This window comes from Lithobates pipiens, unplaced genomic scaffold (genome assembly GCF_037356315.1).
Source record: "Lithobates pipiens isolate NorthernLeopardFrog02 unplaced genomic scaffold, aLitPip1_a1.2 Scaffold_25, whole genome shotgun sequence".
NCBI classification, from domain to species: domain Eukaryota; kingdom Metazoa; phylum Chordata; class Amphibia; order Anura; family Ranidae; genus Lithobates; species Lithobates pipiens.
This window is the reverse complement of record NW_027507787.1, coordinates 125,769,460-125,787,390: the sequence shown is the minus strand read 5'-3', so window position 1 is coordinate 125,787,390 and position 17,931 is coordinate 125,769,460. Positions and strand designations below refer to the sequence as shown.

Genomic DNA, 17,931 nt, shown 5'->3' with positions numbered 1-17,931 from the left:
ATCATTTTTTGTTCTATATATTAAAAATGTGAATGCATTTTATTGGGAATTTATGTGATAGACCAATACAAAGTGGCACATAATTGTGAAGTGGAAGGAAAATGATAAATGGTTTTCAATTTTTTTTACAAATAAATATGTGAAATGTGTGGCGTGCATTTGTATTCAACCCCCTGAGTCAATACTTTGTTTAACCACCTTTTGCTACAATTACAGCTGCAAGTCTTTTTGGGTATGTCTCTACCAGCTTTGCACATCTAGTGACATTTTTGCCCATTCTTCGTCACAAAATTGTTTAAGCTCTGTCAGATTGGATGGAGAGCATCTGTGAACAGCAATTGTCAAGTCTTGCCGCACATTCTCAATTGGATTTAGGACGGACTTTGACTGGGCCATTCTAGCGCATGAATATGCTTTGATCTAAAACATTCCACTGTAGCTTTGGCTGTATGTTTAGGGTAATTTTCCTGCTGGAAGGTGAATCTAAAGTCTTTTGCAGACTAACAGGTTTTCTTCTAAGATTGGCCTGTGTTTGGCTCCATCCATCTTCCCATCAATTCTGACCAGCTTTCCTGCCCCTGCTAAAAAAAAAAGCATCCCCACAACAGGATGCTGCCACCACCATGTTTCACGGTTGGGATGGTCTTTTCAGAGTGATGTGCAGTTTTCAGCTACACATAGCATTTTGCTTTTGAGCCAAAAAGTAAAATTTTGGTCTCATCTGACCAGAGCACCTTTTTTCACGTTTCCTGTGTCCCCAACATGGCTTCTCGCAAACTGCAAATGGACTTCTTATGGCTTTCTATCAGCAATGGCTTTCTACTTGCCACTCTTCCATAAAGGCCAGATTTGTGGAGTGTACGACTAATGGTTGTCCTGTGGACAAATTCTCCCACTCCTCGTCTGGCCTGTCAGTTTAGGTGGGCGGTCATGTGTTGGTAGGTTTGCAGTTGTGCCATACTCTTTCCATTTTCAGATGATGGATTGAACAATGCTTCATGGGATGTTCAAACCTTGGGATATTTTTTTTTATAACCTAGGCCCAGTTTTAAACTTCTCCACAACTTTATCCATGACCTATCTGGTGTGTTCCTTGGCCTTCATGATGCTGTTTGTTCACTAAGGTTCTCTAATAAACCTCTAATACCTTGTACACACAGTCGGCTATTCCGACCACAAATTCCGTTTGATTTTTTCTGACGGATTTTGTCAGAAACTTGTGTTGCATACACACGGTCGCACAAAATTGTCCGAAAATCAGATCGTTCTGAACGAGGTGATGTCAAACTCATACGTCGGGACTATAAACAGGCCAGCAGCCAAAAGCTTTCGTCTTTTAGTTTATTCTGAGCATGCGTGGCACTTTGTCTGTCTGAATTGTCTACACACGATCAGAATTTATGCGATTGGATTTTGTTGTTGGAAAATTTTAGATCCTGCTCTCAAACTTTGTGCGTCAGAAAAATCAGACAGAAAAAGTCTGATAGAGCCCACACACGATCGGATTTTCCAACAACATAATCCGATCAGACTTTATTTCATCGGAATTTCCGACCCTGTGTACAGGGCAAAAGGGCTTCACAGAACAGCTGTATTTATACTGCGATTAAATTAAACACAGGTGGACTCTATTTACCAATTAGGTGACTTCTGAAGGCAATTGGTTCCACTAGATTTTAGTTAGGCGTTTTAGAGTAAATGTGACTGAATACAAATGCACACCACGCTTTCCCGATATTTATTTGCTCATCTTCTCTAATTTAGCCCTATATGTTCATACACTATACCCTGACACTAATTAATGCAACCACTTTCAAACTTCAACCTTGTTAATTTAAAAGGTGAACTAATACATTGATAAATGAGTGAGAATCTCTAAAAATGTTTCTAGAGTTCACAGGAAATTATTATATAAAGTTTTTCTAAATATTTTTCAGAGTAACAGTGAATTCCACCTGCAAATGTATAGACCCTAATCATAAAGATGGGAAGGTCATCATTTCTTGCTGGTGAGTATTACTTAAAATAAAAGTTAACAATTAAAGGAAAGTATTGATGATTTTACCAAAAGCCATTATCACTTCAGCACAAATGAAAAAAACATGCAGATGCAACGATACAGAAATATTCACACACCTAAGGGTGTAAAAGAGATAAGGATATCTACAGAGATCGGGGATGCCTGGGGACACATTGTGACACCAATCACCACACGCACCCACGGGCGCACAAGCGTGGCGTGAGTGGACGACGTAATGGTGTCGATTGTCTCCTGCGCAGAGCTTCCGCCATTGAAGTAGGGACCGGAGCGGCTTCACAAATGGTAGAGCGGTATTTGCTTTACGGGGCTAGATAGGTTAGTCTTAGATTGTGGATGCAAATAGATTTTTAGATTTTAGCTTTAGGCAGAACTTCCACTTTAACTTTTAGGTAGCAATTACACCAAAGCAATCTGTTTCAGTGCCCTAACATGCGTTAAAGTGCACTGCATTGAAGCTGGGCTCCAGCAATGATATATTTTGCATACTAACATCACCGGCTTGTGACATCGCCATCTCTCCGCTCCACCAGAAGCCTCTCAGTTATTACATATGCATACTTACATTGGACCAAGATGACTCAATGTAAGCATACTAATTAGATTATCACTTGAGTTCAGCTTTAAAGCAGCCTGTTCATTAAAATTAGCCTGCCAATACATTACAACAGGTGAAAAACCGCACATATCTTGAGTTCAAAATGCAGTATACCACAAAACACAGTATTTGCATTGTTGTGCAATGCAGAGAATTAAGCACCACAGAATAATGCATTGGGGGTGCCATTCACAACAAATGACACTGCAATGCACCACACAAAGAGCAAGTATGTTATCATGTATTGTGGTAATGCACATTACAACACAAAATGTTAAGTGTGCATTGCTACCATGCACACATGTGAATGCCCCCCCCCCCCCCAGGATATGTCAATATTTGCCCAAGGCCTCATGCACAATGGATGTTTTTCAGCTGTTCCTAGGTGTCTAGCAATTTTTTTTCCTGCCTCTAAATGCCCCTGCATTTTAGCTTATGTGTCCATGCACACATAGACTTTTACAGTTTGGAAGCAGAAAAAAACCCACTGCCAGTGCATCCAGGAGCATCAGAGTTTTGGCAGAAAAAACACTTGACGCTTCTTAATGTGAGGCGCTTTTAGCGCTTGTACATTAATTCATTTTAATGATCAGAATAAATTATTACCAGCATCAGGCTTTTTTCTGCCAAAACGCTGTTGCCAGGAAGAAAGGAGGACTGGCAAAATGTCCTGTGTGCATGAGGTCTGAATGTCAGCTACCTGTATATCTGCAATCATAAATAGTTTTAATACTGAATATAACCTCTGCAAATTATTTTGTCATCACACGATCACTATGAGGTGTCCTGGTTCATAACCAGTTTTCTTTAGGAACATGCTGTAAATAAGGAATAATAATGTGGACTGTGTCTGTTTCAGGGGTGAAGGCACAGAAACCACAAAAAAGGTGAAGAAGTGTGTAACGAGAAAACTAAAGAAGGGCAACAGAAAAAAGAAGAAAGCAAAGAAATAAAGACTACAGCATATACAAAGTACCCACACATATAGTGCCTTGAAAACGTATTCATACCCTTTGAAATTTGCCACATGTTGTCATGTTACAACCAAAAACGTAAATATATTTTATTGAGATTTTATGTTAGAGACCAACACAAAGTGGCACATAATTGTGAAGTGTGAAATAAATATCTGAAAAGTGTGGTGTGCATTTGTATACAGCCCTCTTTACCTCTAACTGAAATCTAGTGGAACCAATTGCCTTCAGAAGTCACCTAATTAGTAAATCTAAAGAGTCTACCTGTATTTAATTTAATCTCAGTATAAATACAGCTGTTCTGTGAAGCCCTCATAGGTTTGTTAGAGAACCTTAGTGAACAAATCGCATCATGAAGGCCAAGGAACACTCCAGAAAGGTCATGGGTAAAGTTGTGGAGAAGGTTAAAGCAGGCTTAGGTAATAAAAAAAAAATCCCAAACTTTGAACATCTCAGAGAGCACTGTTCAAGCCATCACCCTAAAATGGAAAGAGTATGGCACAACTGCAAACCTACCAAGACATGGCAGTCCTCTTAAACTGACAGGACGGGCAAGGAGAGCATTAATCAGAGAAGCAGCCAAGAGGTCCATGGCAACTCTGGAGGAGCTGCAGAGATCCACAGCTCAGGTGGGAGCATCTGTCCACAGGACAACTATTAGTCGTGCACTCCACAATTTCGGCCTTTAAGGAAGAGGGGCAAGAAGAAAGTCATTGTTGAACAAAGCCAAAAGAAGTCCTGTTTGCAGTTCATGAGAAGCCAACTGGTAGACACAGCAAACATGTGTAAGAAGGTGCTCTGGTCAGATGAGACCAAAATTGAACTTTTTGGCCTAAAAGCAAAAACGCCATGTGTGGCATAAAACTAACACTGCACATTAGCCTAAAGACACCATCCCCACCGAGACACATGGAGGTGGCAGCATCATGTTGTGGGGATGCTTTTCTTCAGCAGGGACAGGGAATCTGGTCAGAGTTGATGGGAAGATGGATGGAGCCAAATACAGGGTAGTCTAAAGCCCCGTACACACGAGCGGACTTTTTTCGACATCCAAAGTCTGACGGAATGATTCCATCAGACTTTTCGATCGTGTGTGGGCTGCAACGGACTTTTGATTCACAAAAGTCTGACAGACTTTAGAAAATGGAACATGCCGGACCCAGTTCCTACCGAAAAATTCGCTCGTGTGTATGCTATTCCGACGGACTAAAACCGACGCTAGGGCAGCTATTGGCTACTGGCTATGAACTTCCTTATTCGAGTCCAGTCGTACGTCATCACGTTCGAATCCGTCGGAGTTTGATGTGATTGTGTGTGGCCAAGTCCGCTCAATCGAAAAGTCCGTCAGAACTCTGTCGGAACTCCGGCAGAACTCCGGCAGAACTCCTTCGGAAGTCTGTCGGACATAAGTCCGCTCGTGTGTACGGGGCTTTAGAAGAAAACCTGTTGGAGTCTGCAAAAGACTTGAGATTGGGGCGGAAGTTCACCTTCCAGCAGGACAATGACCCTAAACATACAGTCAGAGATACAATGGAAGGATTTAGATCAAAGCACAGTTAGAATCAAGTGAAACACACCCACCTGGGTGGAGAGAAAGTGCTGCTAGCCCAAAATATGATTAATTTGAAAAATTGCTCCCAAGAGCCTATAAGCAGCTAGAAAAAAATTGGACTCAATAGAATATATATATATATATATATATATATATATATATATATATAAAAATGCTCTTTATTGCGTACAGATATATGAAAAAAACACAAATTAAAAACTACATGAGCTCCGGTATGCAAAGTATCCAGACATGAGATGTCAATGTCGCAAATACAAATAGCAAAAAAGTTTCATAACACTAAATGTTATTGCTCAGAGAAGAGCCTCAATGCATTTTGATCGTATATTGTTTTGATCTTCCTCAGGGGGATAAAGACATTTAACCACTTCAATACAGGGCATTTATACAGCTTCTTTACCAGACCAATTTTTAGCTTTCAGCGCTCTCACACTTTGAATGCCAGTTACTCAGTCATGCAACACTGTACCCAAGCAAAATTTTTATCATTTTTTTCATACAAATAGAGCTTTCTTTTGGTGGTATTTAATCACCACTGGGTTTTTTTTTTTTTTGTGTGGCATAAGTGAAAAAAAAAAAAAAGAGCGAAAATTTTGAAAAAAAAACACTTTTTTTTAGTTTCTATGATAAAATTTAGCAAATAAGTCATTTTTGTTCATACATTTGGGCCAAAATTTATACAACGACATCTCTTAGGTAAAAATAAACCAAATTAGTGGATATTATTTAGTCTCTTTGAAAGTTATAGAGTCTACAAGCTATGGTGCAAATCATTGAAAATTGATCACATCTGATCACACCTGATGCACTGACGGCCTCTCATTTCTTGAGGCTCTGAAATGTCAGGAAAGTACAAATACCCCCCAAATGACCCCTTTTTGAAAAGTAGACAGTCCAAGGTAATTAGTAAGAGGCATGGTGAGTTTTTTTGAAGTTGTAATTTTTTTCCCACAATTCTTGGGAAAAAGAAGAATTTTTTTTTGTTTTTTGCTTTTACAAAATTGTCATAATAACAAGTTATCTCATACATAGCATATGCATACTTCCAATTACACTCAAAAATACATTCTGCAACTCTTCCTGAGTATGGCGATACCACTTGTGTGGGACATTTACACAGGCTGGCCACACAGAGAAGTCCAAAATGCAGGGAGCACCGTAAGGGGTTCTAGGAGCATAAATAACACCTCTAATTTCCTAACGACCTATTATATTTGTGAAGGCCCTGGAGCACCAGGACAGTAGAATTACCCACAAAGTGACCCCATTTTGGAAAGCAAATACCCCAACGTATATTCTATGACGCATAATGAGTCTTTTGAACAGTTAATTTTTTTCCACAAGTCTTCGGAATACGTGGAAAGAAAATCAAAATCTTATTATTTTTTTTTTTTTACACAAAGTTGTCCATTTATAAGATATTTCTAACGCATAGCATGTATATAGCAAAAATTACACCCCAAAACACATTCTGCTACTCCTGAGTATTGCGATACCACATGTGTGAGACTTTTACACAGCCTGGCCACATACAGAGGTCCAACATGGAAGTGGTACCTTCAGGAGTTCTAGGAGCATAAATTACATATCTCATTTCGTTCCTACCTATCACACTTTTGAAGGTCCTGGAGCACCAGGACAATAGAATTACCCACAAAATGACCCCATTTTGGAAAGCAAACACCCCAATGTGTATTCTATGAGGCATGGGCTGCAAATAGGTACTCGGGTACTCTGACGGGCTGGTGACAGGTATTCGGATACTCAGATGGGCTGGGACAGGTACTCAGGTGGGCTGGGACAGGTAATCAGATACTCAGATGGGCTGACAGGTACTCGGGTACTCAGATGGGCTGGGACAGGTACTCGGGTACTCAGATGGGCTGTGATGGGTGATGACAGGTACTTTGATGGGTGATGACAGGTCCTCTTTATTGGGGGGGTAATCAGTGTGATTGGTGTGTACACTGAGCGGTAACGAGATGTTACCGCAATCTCCTCCTCACACACAATCAGTGCGAGGAGGAGAACCCGGTAACATCTCATTACTGCGGTTTGTTTACATTCAATTTCATTGGCTCTTTACTGCGATCGGGCTTGGGCTGTGTCAGGGTGACAAGCCGCATCCCCGATCGGCGCTCTGCATGCGCCCTGGGCGCGTGCACGAGCCCTATAACGGCACAGTACATGTAACCGGCTGCGATTGGACACGACCAGTCACATGTAATTGGGGGGGGGTGGGTCGATGGGGATGGAAACCACACAGATCGGGGATGGGCTGTGTCCGAGGGACACAGCTCATCCACGATCGCCGCGCTGCGGGCCCCCGGGGGCCCACAGGAGCAGCGAAATACAGAGGCCATCATATGACGTCCACCCAGGATGGGAGATCCCATCTGTGGCCGTCATATGACTATGGCCGGGTATTGAAGTGGTTAATATCACAAAACATATCAAAGTTATGGCATTCTAAATGAAAAAATGTACATATATGGACAGTTTTTTTTCATACCTTCAAATTGAAATATCGTGCATGACCAGAGTCGATTAAAAACATATAGGCGCGATAGTTTTCAGGTGGTAACCTGTCCAAGGAGTATGGAATGGGCCCACACTATCCCATGGAAAGTCACACAGACTAAATGTGAGACAAAGGGAAAGGGAGCACAGACATACCTGCAACACAGACAGCATGGTTGAATGGAGATAGTTGTGTATTCAATTGAAAAATCAAAATAATAATAAATGTATCTATGTATCCTATGTTTATGGCTTACCCATAAGTGGACTTAGATGGTAAATAATAGATGGTAAATAACATTCAAATCACAGCTGATACAGTTGGGAATTCTTTCAACAGTATGTATGTATGTATGTATGTATGTATGTATATATCCCACTATCAAGTAAAAAGGGAAAAGAAAAGAACCACATAATGACTGACGATCTGGTATGTGTTTTTTTTTATTTTCCCTTTATATAGTGGGAAATATACATACATATACAGGCATACCCCACTTTTAAGTACACAGCGGGGTTTATTTACTAAAGCTGAAAAGTGCAAAAATCAGGCTCACTTCTGCATAGAATCCAATGAGCTTCTAACCCCAGCTTGTTCAATTAAGCTTTTGTAATAAAACCTGGAAGCTCATCGGTTTCTGTGCAGAAGAGAGCCTGATTTTGCACTTTTCAGCTTTAGTAAATAAACCCCATTGTGTACTTAAAAGTGGGGTATGCCTGTATATACTGTTGAAAGAATTCCAATCAGTGTCAGCTGTGATCTTCATTTAGAAGGCTATAACCTTGATATGTTTTGTGATATTGGATGTCTTCACCCCCCTGAGGAAGATCAGAACAATATACAATCAAAACGTGTTGGAGCTCTTCTCTGAGCAATAGCATTTAGTGTTAAGAAACTCTTTTTTGCTATTTGCATTTGTAACATTGATATCTCCTGTTTGGATACCATGCATACCAGAGTTTATGTAGTTATTAATTTGTGTGTTTTTTGTCATATACTGTATCTGTACGCAATAAAGCATTTTTTCTAGCTCCTTTTAGGCCCCTGGGAGCAATTTTTCTAATTATTCATGTGTAAGAATGGCCCAGTCAAAATTCTGACCTAAATCTAATTGAGAATCTGTGGCAAGACTTTGAAATTGTTGTTCACAGACGCTCTCCCTCCACTCGGACACAGCTTTAGCCATTTTGCAAAGAAGAATGGGCAAAAATTTCACTCTAGATGTGCAAAGTTGGTAGAGACATACACCAAAAAAATTGCAGCTGTAAATGCAGCGAAAAATGGTTCTACAAAGTATTGACTCAGAGGGGCTGAATACAAATGCACGCCACACTTTTCAGATATTTATTTGCAAAAAAATTTTAAAACAATTTATCTTTTTCCTTCCACTTCATATATATGTGCCACTTTGTGTTGGTCTATCACAGGGATATGCAATTAGTGGACCTCCAGCTGTTGCAGAACTACAACCCCCATGAGGCATAGCAAGACTCTGACAGCCACAAGCATGACACCCAGAAGCAGAGGCATGATGGGACTTGTAGTTTTGCAACAGCTGGAGGTAATTGTACATCCCTGGTCTATCACATAAAATCCCAATAAAATATATTTACATTTTTGGTTGTAACATGACAAAATGTGGATAATTTCAAGGGGTATGAATACTTTTTCAAGGCACTGTATGATGACATTTTCTTTATTTTATTAAGTGCATTTAAACTAATAGAACTAATAACAGTATGTGTGTTATTACTTTTTTTCACCTGGAAAGAAAAGGAAAATGCACTAACTGCCATAAAGCTATAAACTCAACAAATGAAACTGAAGTATTACCATGTATTAAAATGGGCTGCAGGTTATCAAAATATGCATTTAACACGTTTCATGTTTCAAGTAGAGTGTCACCAATACTTAAAATTGTAAAAAAAAATGTAACCTTAAAAAAAACTTGCCTGCTTTGTAGTAAAAAGGATCTCGCCCACCTTTGAAAGTTTCCACTCCTCCTGTTATGAATATTTAGAGAATTACCTCTGTATGACATCATAACAAATTATTAAATAAATAAATATATCAGGTAAAGTGGATCACATCTTAAAGTACATGTAATCCCTCACCTTGTAAAACAACCCATACTGTTAAAAATAAAAATGAAAGGTAAACCATTTGTGTATAGATAGGAAAACAAACAAAAAAACAAACATTATAAGTACCCCCCTCCTTTTTTTTTATAAGTGATCGCACACTCTCGCAACTGCATAGTGAGGTGATGGTGGTGAAACAGCAGAAAACTGGTCTTCCCAGTGAATGACTGTGCAAATGGGGGGGGGGGGGTGGGGTGTGTCAGCACAAGTTTCATTGGAGGAGAGCAGACTGAGCTCCCAGTACAGCTAAAGAACCCCCTGACTGACAATGCTGCTGTCCAAAAGGTCCCCAGGGGAAAAGCCTAAAAAATAAAACGAATGCAGCCATCCCATCTGATGATTGGTAAACTGCAATATATCACATTCTTGGTTTTGGATTTAACACCACTTTAAGAACAATACTCCTATCTACTGAGTCTCCAAGAAACAGACAGTTCTAGGGTTTAACCAGCATCTATTATAAACTGAAATATTAATTATGAGTAGTCTATTGCTTAAGGATTCCTCCAGTCTAGTAAAGCTCCAAAAGAAAAGTAAAAGACAGCCTCAACTGAAGTTGATTGCATATGTAGAGTAGAGGTACCATCATCCAGGTGATACTAGAAAGTGGGTGATGGAGACCAGTCCCCTACTAGTCCCCAAAAGGAATGGACTATCTATGTACCAATTGGACACGATACACATAAAATAAAGCTTTTTATTTAGACATATGAATAAAAGCAGGCTATACAAATACAAATAGGAGCAATATTTGTTAATACAAAAACAATATTAAAATACAAACTGTCAGTACATGAGTGTCACTAATCCCTAGTCTGCTCCAGACAAGAGCCATAGTGGTGGGTCCTCACAGGACATATACTCCTCTACATGTTTTGCGGAATTCCACCACATCATCAGTAGGATACTGTCTGAAATGAAGTAGCAAAATGTACACAATAGTCAAAAAAAGAATAAGATAAACATAGAAAAATTACAAGCAACAAATGTTGTTTGTAACAACAAACTCAAACCTGTTAGGATTGAGTTTACCTGCTGGTGGCACTGTGCTGTTCTGGGCTGTTTGTTGCAGCTCCAGTGTCCACCAGCAGGTGTCTCCAAGGAGCCAGATGGCTGTAGTATTAGTGACATTAGTGTTCAGCTGCATGTGGTCTACTTAAGGCTGCTCCTCCCTTCCCCCCGACGCATCACAATTCTGATCCCTTCCTTGCTGCCTGGTGTTCTTGATGCTTAGCCTGAGCCAGGCTGCACCCCTCTGTCTTGCTCCTGCCTTCCTTTACTCAGTACCCAGTCGTGGTCCCATTCATTGTATCCCTGCCTGCCTATCTGTACCTTGTATATAGTTGTAATTAGTATTTTGTTTTGTTGGTTAGCGATTTTGTCAGTGGGGTTGGGTTTGTTCATGTTTATTGTTTGCCGTGTTCATTGTTTGCTGTGTTTCACTGTAAGTAAATATCACTTTAACCCCTTTGCGCCAAGCGTACGCAGATCTGCGTACTCGGCTTCTGGGGGGTTATACCGGGATGATGCCCGTTTTTTACAGCGGGCGATTGGCTATCCAGCCATAACAACCAAAGCGGCTAAAAGCCGCTCGGCTGTTATGCCGGGGGAGCCCCCTCCCGCCGCTGTTACCGGTGCTCCCGCTCAATCGGGAGCACCGATTCAAGCTCCGATGCTTCCGGCTGCTGGGGGGGAACTGGAATGAAGCCGTAATCGGCTTCATTCCAGTATCCTAATAGTAAACACGGAAGTGACGTCATGACGTCACTTCCCATTTACTCGGCTGCCAATGGCGCTGGTTTTAAAAAAATATATACAGTATTCAGAATCGCTGTTTTCGGAGATCTGAATACATTGAAGTGTAAAGGAGGGATCGGGGGTCTTTTAGACCCCCGATCCCTCCATAAAGAGTACCTGTCACCATCTATTACTGTCACAAGGGATGTTTACATTCCTTGTGACAGCAATAAAAGTGATCAAATTTTTTTTTTATTTTCTTTTAAATTTATTCATTTTAAAATAAATAATTTTTTTTTTAAAGCGCCCGCCGTCCCCGCAAGCCCACGAAGCAAAGAAAATGCATACGAAAGTCGCGCCCGCATATGTAAACGGTGTTCAAATCACACATGTGAGGTATCGCCGCGATCGTCAGAGCGAGAGCAATAATTCCAGCACTAGACCTCCTCTGCAACGCTAACCTGGTAACCATAAAAAAAATTGAAAGTGTTGCCTACTGAGATTTTTAGGTACCGTACTTTGTCGTCAATCCACGAGTGCGTGCAATTATAAAGTGTGACATGTTTTGTATCTATTTACTCGGCGTAACATTATCTTTCACATTATGCAAAAAAATTGGGCTAATTTTACGGTTTTGTTATTCATGAAAGTGTCCCTTTTCCCAAAAAGTTGCGTTTAAAACACCGCTGCGCACATACCGTGTGACATAAAATATTGCAACAATCGCTGTTTTTATTCTCTAGAGTCTCTGCTAAAAAATATATATATAATGTTTGGGGGTTCCAAGTAATTTTCTAGCAAAAAATATGGATTTTAACTTGTAAACACCAAATGCCAAAAATAGGCTTAGTCATGAAAGGGTTAAGGATATATACTTTGTTTGGTCTCAGTTCCTAGGTGTAGGATCTCCTTGTCGTTCCTAGTTGTCTGGTCTCCTTGTCGTTGATTCCTGACATAATCGTGACGTCCACCAACGACCAGATCTGCTAAACTTGGGAACTGAGAGCTAGTTGCTTGAGTTTTTTGCCTCTGTCAAAATGCTGAGTGAAGGTTATTTTGTCGTGTGCAGTTTGTGTTAGGGGATCAAAATTTGTGTCTTTCACTTTGGCAGGATCTCACTGAGGAGGAGCTGTTGGGAAGCATTCTGACAGCACATGCTTTAGCACATGCTCTAGCTGTTGAGGGCAGATTCTCCCTTAGAAACGTGCAACCCTTGATTCAGGTCTGTTCTGATCTATTATTTCCGGTTATCTCTCAGGGCCATGATATTTTCACTCCTCCATTTAGTATACTTCAGGCTGGATTTGTGGGATGGTTGTTGAAACATTGTGCAGGTTTTTTTTTCCAGCAGTATTCAGCCTATTCAGAACAGGTGGTGTTGGATTGGATTGCTTCTGTACGCTGTTTGAGTAATGAGAGCAAGGGAGAGATAAACTAACTTTTTTTAATTTAAATAATTTTTATTAATTTATAATGTTATTGTTACACACGTAACAAGGAAAATGCATTTTTCTTTTTTTTAAAAAGAGAAAAAAAAAAGAAAAAGGAAAGAAGAAGAAGAAAACAAAAAAAGAAGAACATTTTATAGCATTATGCGATACAATGTAATAGCTTATAGTACATGGTGCCCTTGTTGCCATATCTGCTCACAGCCCCCCCCCCCCCCAACCCTAACACCACCCAAATTACTGGCTAGGCATTTCAAGGTGGGGGGGTTGGGAGCGACAGAGAGAGGGGAAAAAGAAGGGGGAGGGATCTCTGTGCGCTCCCAATCCCTCACCTATAGAGGGTACCCCATCTTATCCAACCAAGGTCTCCACATTCCCACAAACCTCCAGTAATTACCCTGTCTAATATACTCTCACTCTCGCTCCTGATTAATGAGTTAATAGTCTCAACCCAATTCTGCACAGTCGGGGGGTTATGTGCCTGCCATTTCTATGTAATTAATTTTCTCGCCTGAAATAGGCATCTTAGGACTACCTTCATAGTATCCTCCAAGGCTCTACCCCTTTCCCCGCACCATACAGAGAAGATCCCCTGATTCCCTGCACCTGGGGCAAAGGTAGTTTTGTTTCCACCCAATTCTAAACATTCTTTTTGGAGTATAATACACCCGTGTATTAAAAACAGGCGAGATACCTTCTGTGAGGGGGAAATTTAGACCAGCATTCCTCGTTTCAAGATCTCATCCCATTACCCCCAAATCTCTTTCCCCATCCCTCTCTGCTCCTAGAGAGTCCTGCTCTATTTACTGTTCTAGCTTCCAATCTGGTGTACATCTTAGAAATTAGACCTTTAGATGTATCTGAATTAATTATATTTACAAGAATGGGGATAGGAGTCCATTCAATTACCTGCGACCTAATGTGCATCTGAATAGCATGTCTAATTTGAAGATATTTGTAAAATATATTATTAGATATATTAAATTCCTGTTTTAAGTCTAAGAATGTGTTCATAACGCTGCCCTCATAATTGGCTTAGACGATTAATGCCCTGCCTCACCCATTTCACGGGCCTCTCAATATTCCTTAATTCCGCCAGGTTCCTATTGTTATACAAGGAGGTGTATTCTGAAATCCCTTTATTACCCAGCAATGCTTTAGTTGTCTGCTAAACCTTGGCAATCAGTTTTATCGTCGGGCATCTATAAAGAAATGAGTCTGCCCTTAAGACCTCCAGTAATGTGCCCCCATTATCATCAGTCTACTATTGGGGTTCCCTCCTCTAAAAGCTCCACAACCCACTAAATGTTGGAGCTGAAATGCGAGGAAATATGGGTGTGGAACCGCCATACCCCCTTCTTTCATCAGCAGCTGCATAGTTTGTAAACTGATCCTGGATTGGCCCTTTTTCCAAATCAAATGAACAGAGATTCTATTCTTTTAAACCATTTTTGGCCTATCCAAATTGGGAAGTTATGAAAGAGATATAGTATCTGGGGTAACCATATCATCTTTATTAAATTGCAGCGTCCTGCTGCAGACAATGGGAAATATCACCTTTTTGCTTTAATTTAAGTAGTAGCGGGACTAGATTATCATTGAGGTATAAATTTATATCACTAGCAATCCAGACGCCAAGGTATTTTAGTTTTTACACTACTTTTAGGTTGGGGATATCAGCCGGTGTCTGGCTGCCAGGTGGGTCAACCGGCAACAAGGCGGATTTGTCCCAGTTGACAACCAGACCAGAGGATCGTCCGAACTCCCTAAGCATTTGAATCACTGCTTTTAGGGAAGTTTGTACATCGCCAAGAAAAAACAGGACATCATCTGCAAACAATGCTATCCTATCCTCATGTGTCTGCCTCCGAAATCCTTGTATACCTAGCATTGATCTAGTCCTTATTGCTAGTGGTTCCATTTCAAGGGCAAATAGTAAAGGGGACAGGGGGCAACCCTGTCTCGTTCCTCTCTCCAACTGGAAGAGGCTGGAATATTCATTGTTGATCTTTATTTTTGCACATGGTTCAGTATAGAGTATTTTTTACCCACCTAATAAAAGAGGGGCCAAAGCCAAATCTCTCAAGCACTCTATATAGGTAATCCCATTCCAAAGTGTCAAAGGCCTTAGCTGTATCCAGGGCCAAAATGGCCCTAGAGCCCCCGTTGTCTGTTGGAATGTGCATGTTTAAAAGGACTCTTCTAATATTGACACTAGTCGACCTATTAGGGATAAACCCTGACTGATCAGAATGTATAAACTACCTTTAGTTCTCCCTCCCCTACAAGCTTGGTCAGAGATCATAGGTCAGATCTGCTCTAGATCTTCCTCTGTTACCTTAGTATCCTACCCCAGTAATCACACTTCCTCTGTATGCAATCCACTGAAAAATCCCCCTGCAGTACCACTACTTATAGCAATGTCTCAGGCCTCTTCCTGTATTTCTCTTGCCTCTATTCTCCCTGCTACTGTTACTACCTTTCCATCCGCAGTACACTCTGGTCAGCACAATGCACCTACATGCAGGACTCCAGAATCCAAGCTCAAAAAGAAACAACACTTTTCTCCTGCTCTTACAACTCTGCCCCAATCTGTGTTGCCTGTTGATGGTTTTCAGTCCTCCATGCTGATGACTGCTGCCGATGCAAACCAGTCCTCCTCCATGCTTATTACTGCTGCAGATGCGATCCAGTCCTCCTCCGTGCTGATGACTGCTGCCGATGCGATCCAGTCCTCCTCCATGCTGATGCCCCCTCTGATGTAATCCAATCCTCCTCCATGCTGATGACTGCTGCTTATGGTGTCCAGTCCTCCTCTATGTTGCCACTTGCCTATGATGTCCATGCCTCATCCATGTTGCCACCTGCTGATGGTGTCCATGCCTCCTCTGTGTTGCCACCTGCTGCTGGTGTCCATGCCTCCGCCATGTTGCTGCCTGCCTATGGTGTCTATGCCTCCTCCATGTTGCTGCCTGCTGATGGTGTCCATGCCTCCTCCATGCTGGCGTCTGTTGCCAAGCTTGCTGCGGCTGGTTCCCAGGCTGCTCTGCTAGACTATACTGGTTCCTGAGCTGCTACCCAGCCTGATGTGCCCACTGCCCAGCCTGTTTAGCTGGTGCCTGCTGCCCAGCCTGACAATGCTGATTCTAGGGCTGCTGCCCCCCCCCCCCCCTGAACTATGCTGATTCTGGGGTCGCTGTCCCCCCACTGGACTATGTTGATTCTGGGGCCGCTGCCTGCCCTGGACTATGCTGATTCCTGGGCTGCCACCCAGCTGGACTATGCCAAGTCACTACTTGCTGTTAAGCTGGACTCTGCTGACTGGGTTAAACTGTAGCATGTTAATTTTCTCTTTTTATGACTATTATGTACATTTTTTCTACTTCATTTCAGACACTGTCCTGATGAAGCAGTAGAATTCCACAAAACATGTAGAGGAGTACATGCCCTGTGGGGACTCACTATGCCTTTTGTCTCCTCTAGGGATTAGTGACACTAATGTACTGACAGTTTGTATTTTAATATTGTTTTTTGTATGTCTAAATAAAAAGCTTTATTTTATGTGTATCTTGTCCAATTGGTACTGAGATAATCCATGCCTTTTGGAGACCAAAAGAAAGTAAGCGCTTTTTTGTTGTCTGTCATGCCACAAATCTTTGTATTGCTGAAATCCCAATACAATACATAGGGGTTGATTTACTTAAGGCAAATCCTCTGTGAACTACAAGTGCAGTCGATATAGATCTGAGGGGAAGCTCTGAAATAGGGGAAGCTCTGCTGTTTTCTATCATCCAATCATGTACAAGTAAAAATGCTGTTTTTTCTTTTCCTTGAATGTCCCCCTCAGATCTACAGTGACTGCACTTCCAAGTACACTTCCAATGCACTTGTAGTGCAAAGTGTATTTGCCTTTAGTAAAAAAAAAAAATAAATAAATAGTTAATTAGTTGGTAAGAATTAATAAAGACAGCAGTCTATCCAGTTCAACCTGTGTAGAGTGTATGTGTGTATTTATGTCTCCACCACTTTAAATATCCCTGTATATTGTGTTCAGTAAGATGCCCATCTAAAGGTTTCAAATCCTTACTGCTCTAACAGTAAAAAAAATCCCTACAGTTTAACTACTATTTTTCAAACTTGTTTACAAATTACAATTTTTTTTGCTGGAAAATTACTTAGAACCCCCAAACATTATATATATATATATATATATATATATATATATATATATATATATATATATATATATATATATTTCTAACACCTTAGAGAATAAAAACTGCATTTGTTGCAATACTTTGTCACACCATATTTGCGCAGCGGCCTTAAAAGTGCACTTTTTTGGAAAAAAATACACTTTTTTAAATTAAAAAATAATATAGACAACAGTAAAGTTAGCCCAACTTTTTTTTATATTGTGAAAGATGATGTTACGCTGAGTAAATTGATACCCAACATGTCTTGCTTTTAAAGTTATGCCCGCTCGTGGAATGGCAACAACTTTTACCTTTAAAAATCTTCATATGTGACATTTAAAAAAATTCTATAGGTTGCATGTTTTGAGTTATACAGAGAAAGTCTGGGGCTAGAATTATTGCTCTCACTCCAACAATTGCGATGATACTTCACATGTGTGGTCTGAACACCGTTTTCATATGCGCACGCTACTCGTTTATGCGTTTGCTTCTGCACGCGAGCTCGGGGCACGTTTACATTTTTTCTTTTTCTTATTTATTTTATCTTTTATTTTGACAGTCTTTTATTTATTTTTTTAAAGTGTCACTTTTATTCCTATTACAAGGAATGTAAAAATCCCTTGTAATAGAAAAAAAGCATGGCAAGACCTCTTAAATATGAGACCTGGGGTCAAAAAGATCTCATATTTAAAATTTTGCTTTAAA

At 40.6% G+C, this 17,931-nt stretch overlaps 2 protein-coding genes across 4 annotated transcripts in view; one reads left to right on the top strand and one right to left on the bottom strand.

Moving 5' to 3' along the window:
- LOC143930490 (C-X-C motif chemokine 9-like) overlaps window positions 1-3,775 on the top strand; it is a 58,670-nt gene extending 54,895 nt beyond the window's left edge. Inside the window, exons 3-4 of the mRNA XM_077454838.1 lie at window positions 1,938-2,009; window positions 3,496-3,775. Coding sequence (XP_077310964.1) covers window positions 1,938-2,009; window positions 3,496-3,589 — 166 coding nt within the window. The 3' untranslated portion in view covers window positions 3,590-3,775. The remainder of the gene's footprint in view (window positions 1-1,937; window positions 2,010-3,495) is intronic.
- RASSF4 (Ras association domain family member 4) overlaps window positions 1-17,931 on the bottom strand; it is an 855,531-nt gene that overhangs the window by 687,685 nt on the left and 149,915 nt on the right. The window lies entirely within an intron of this gene.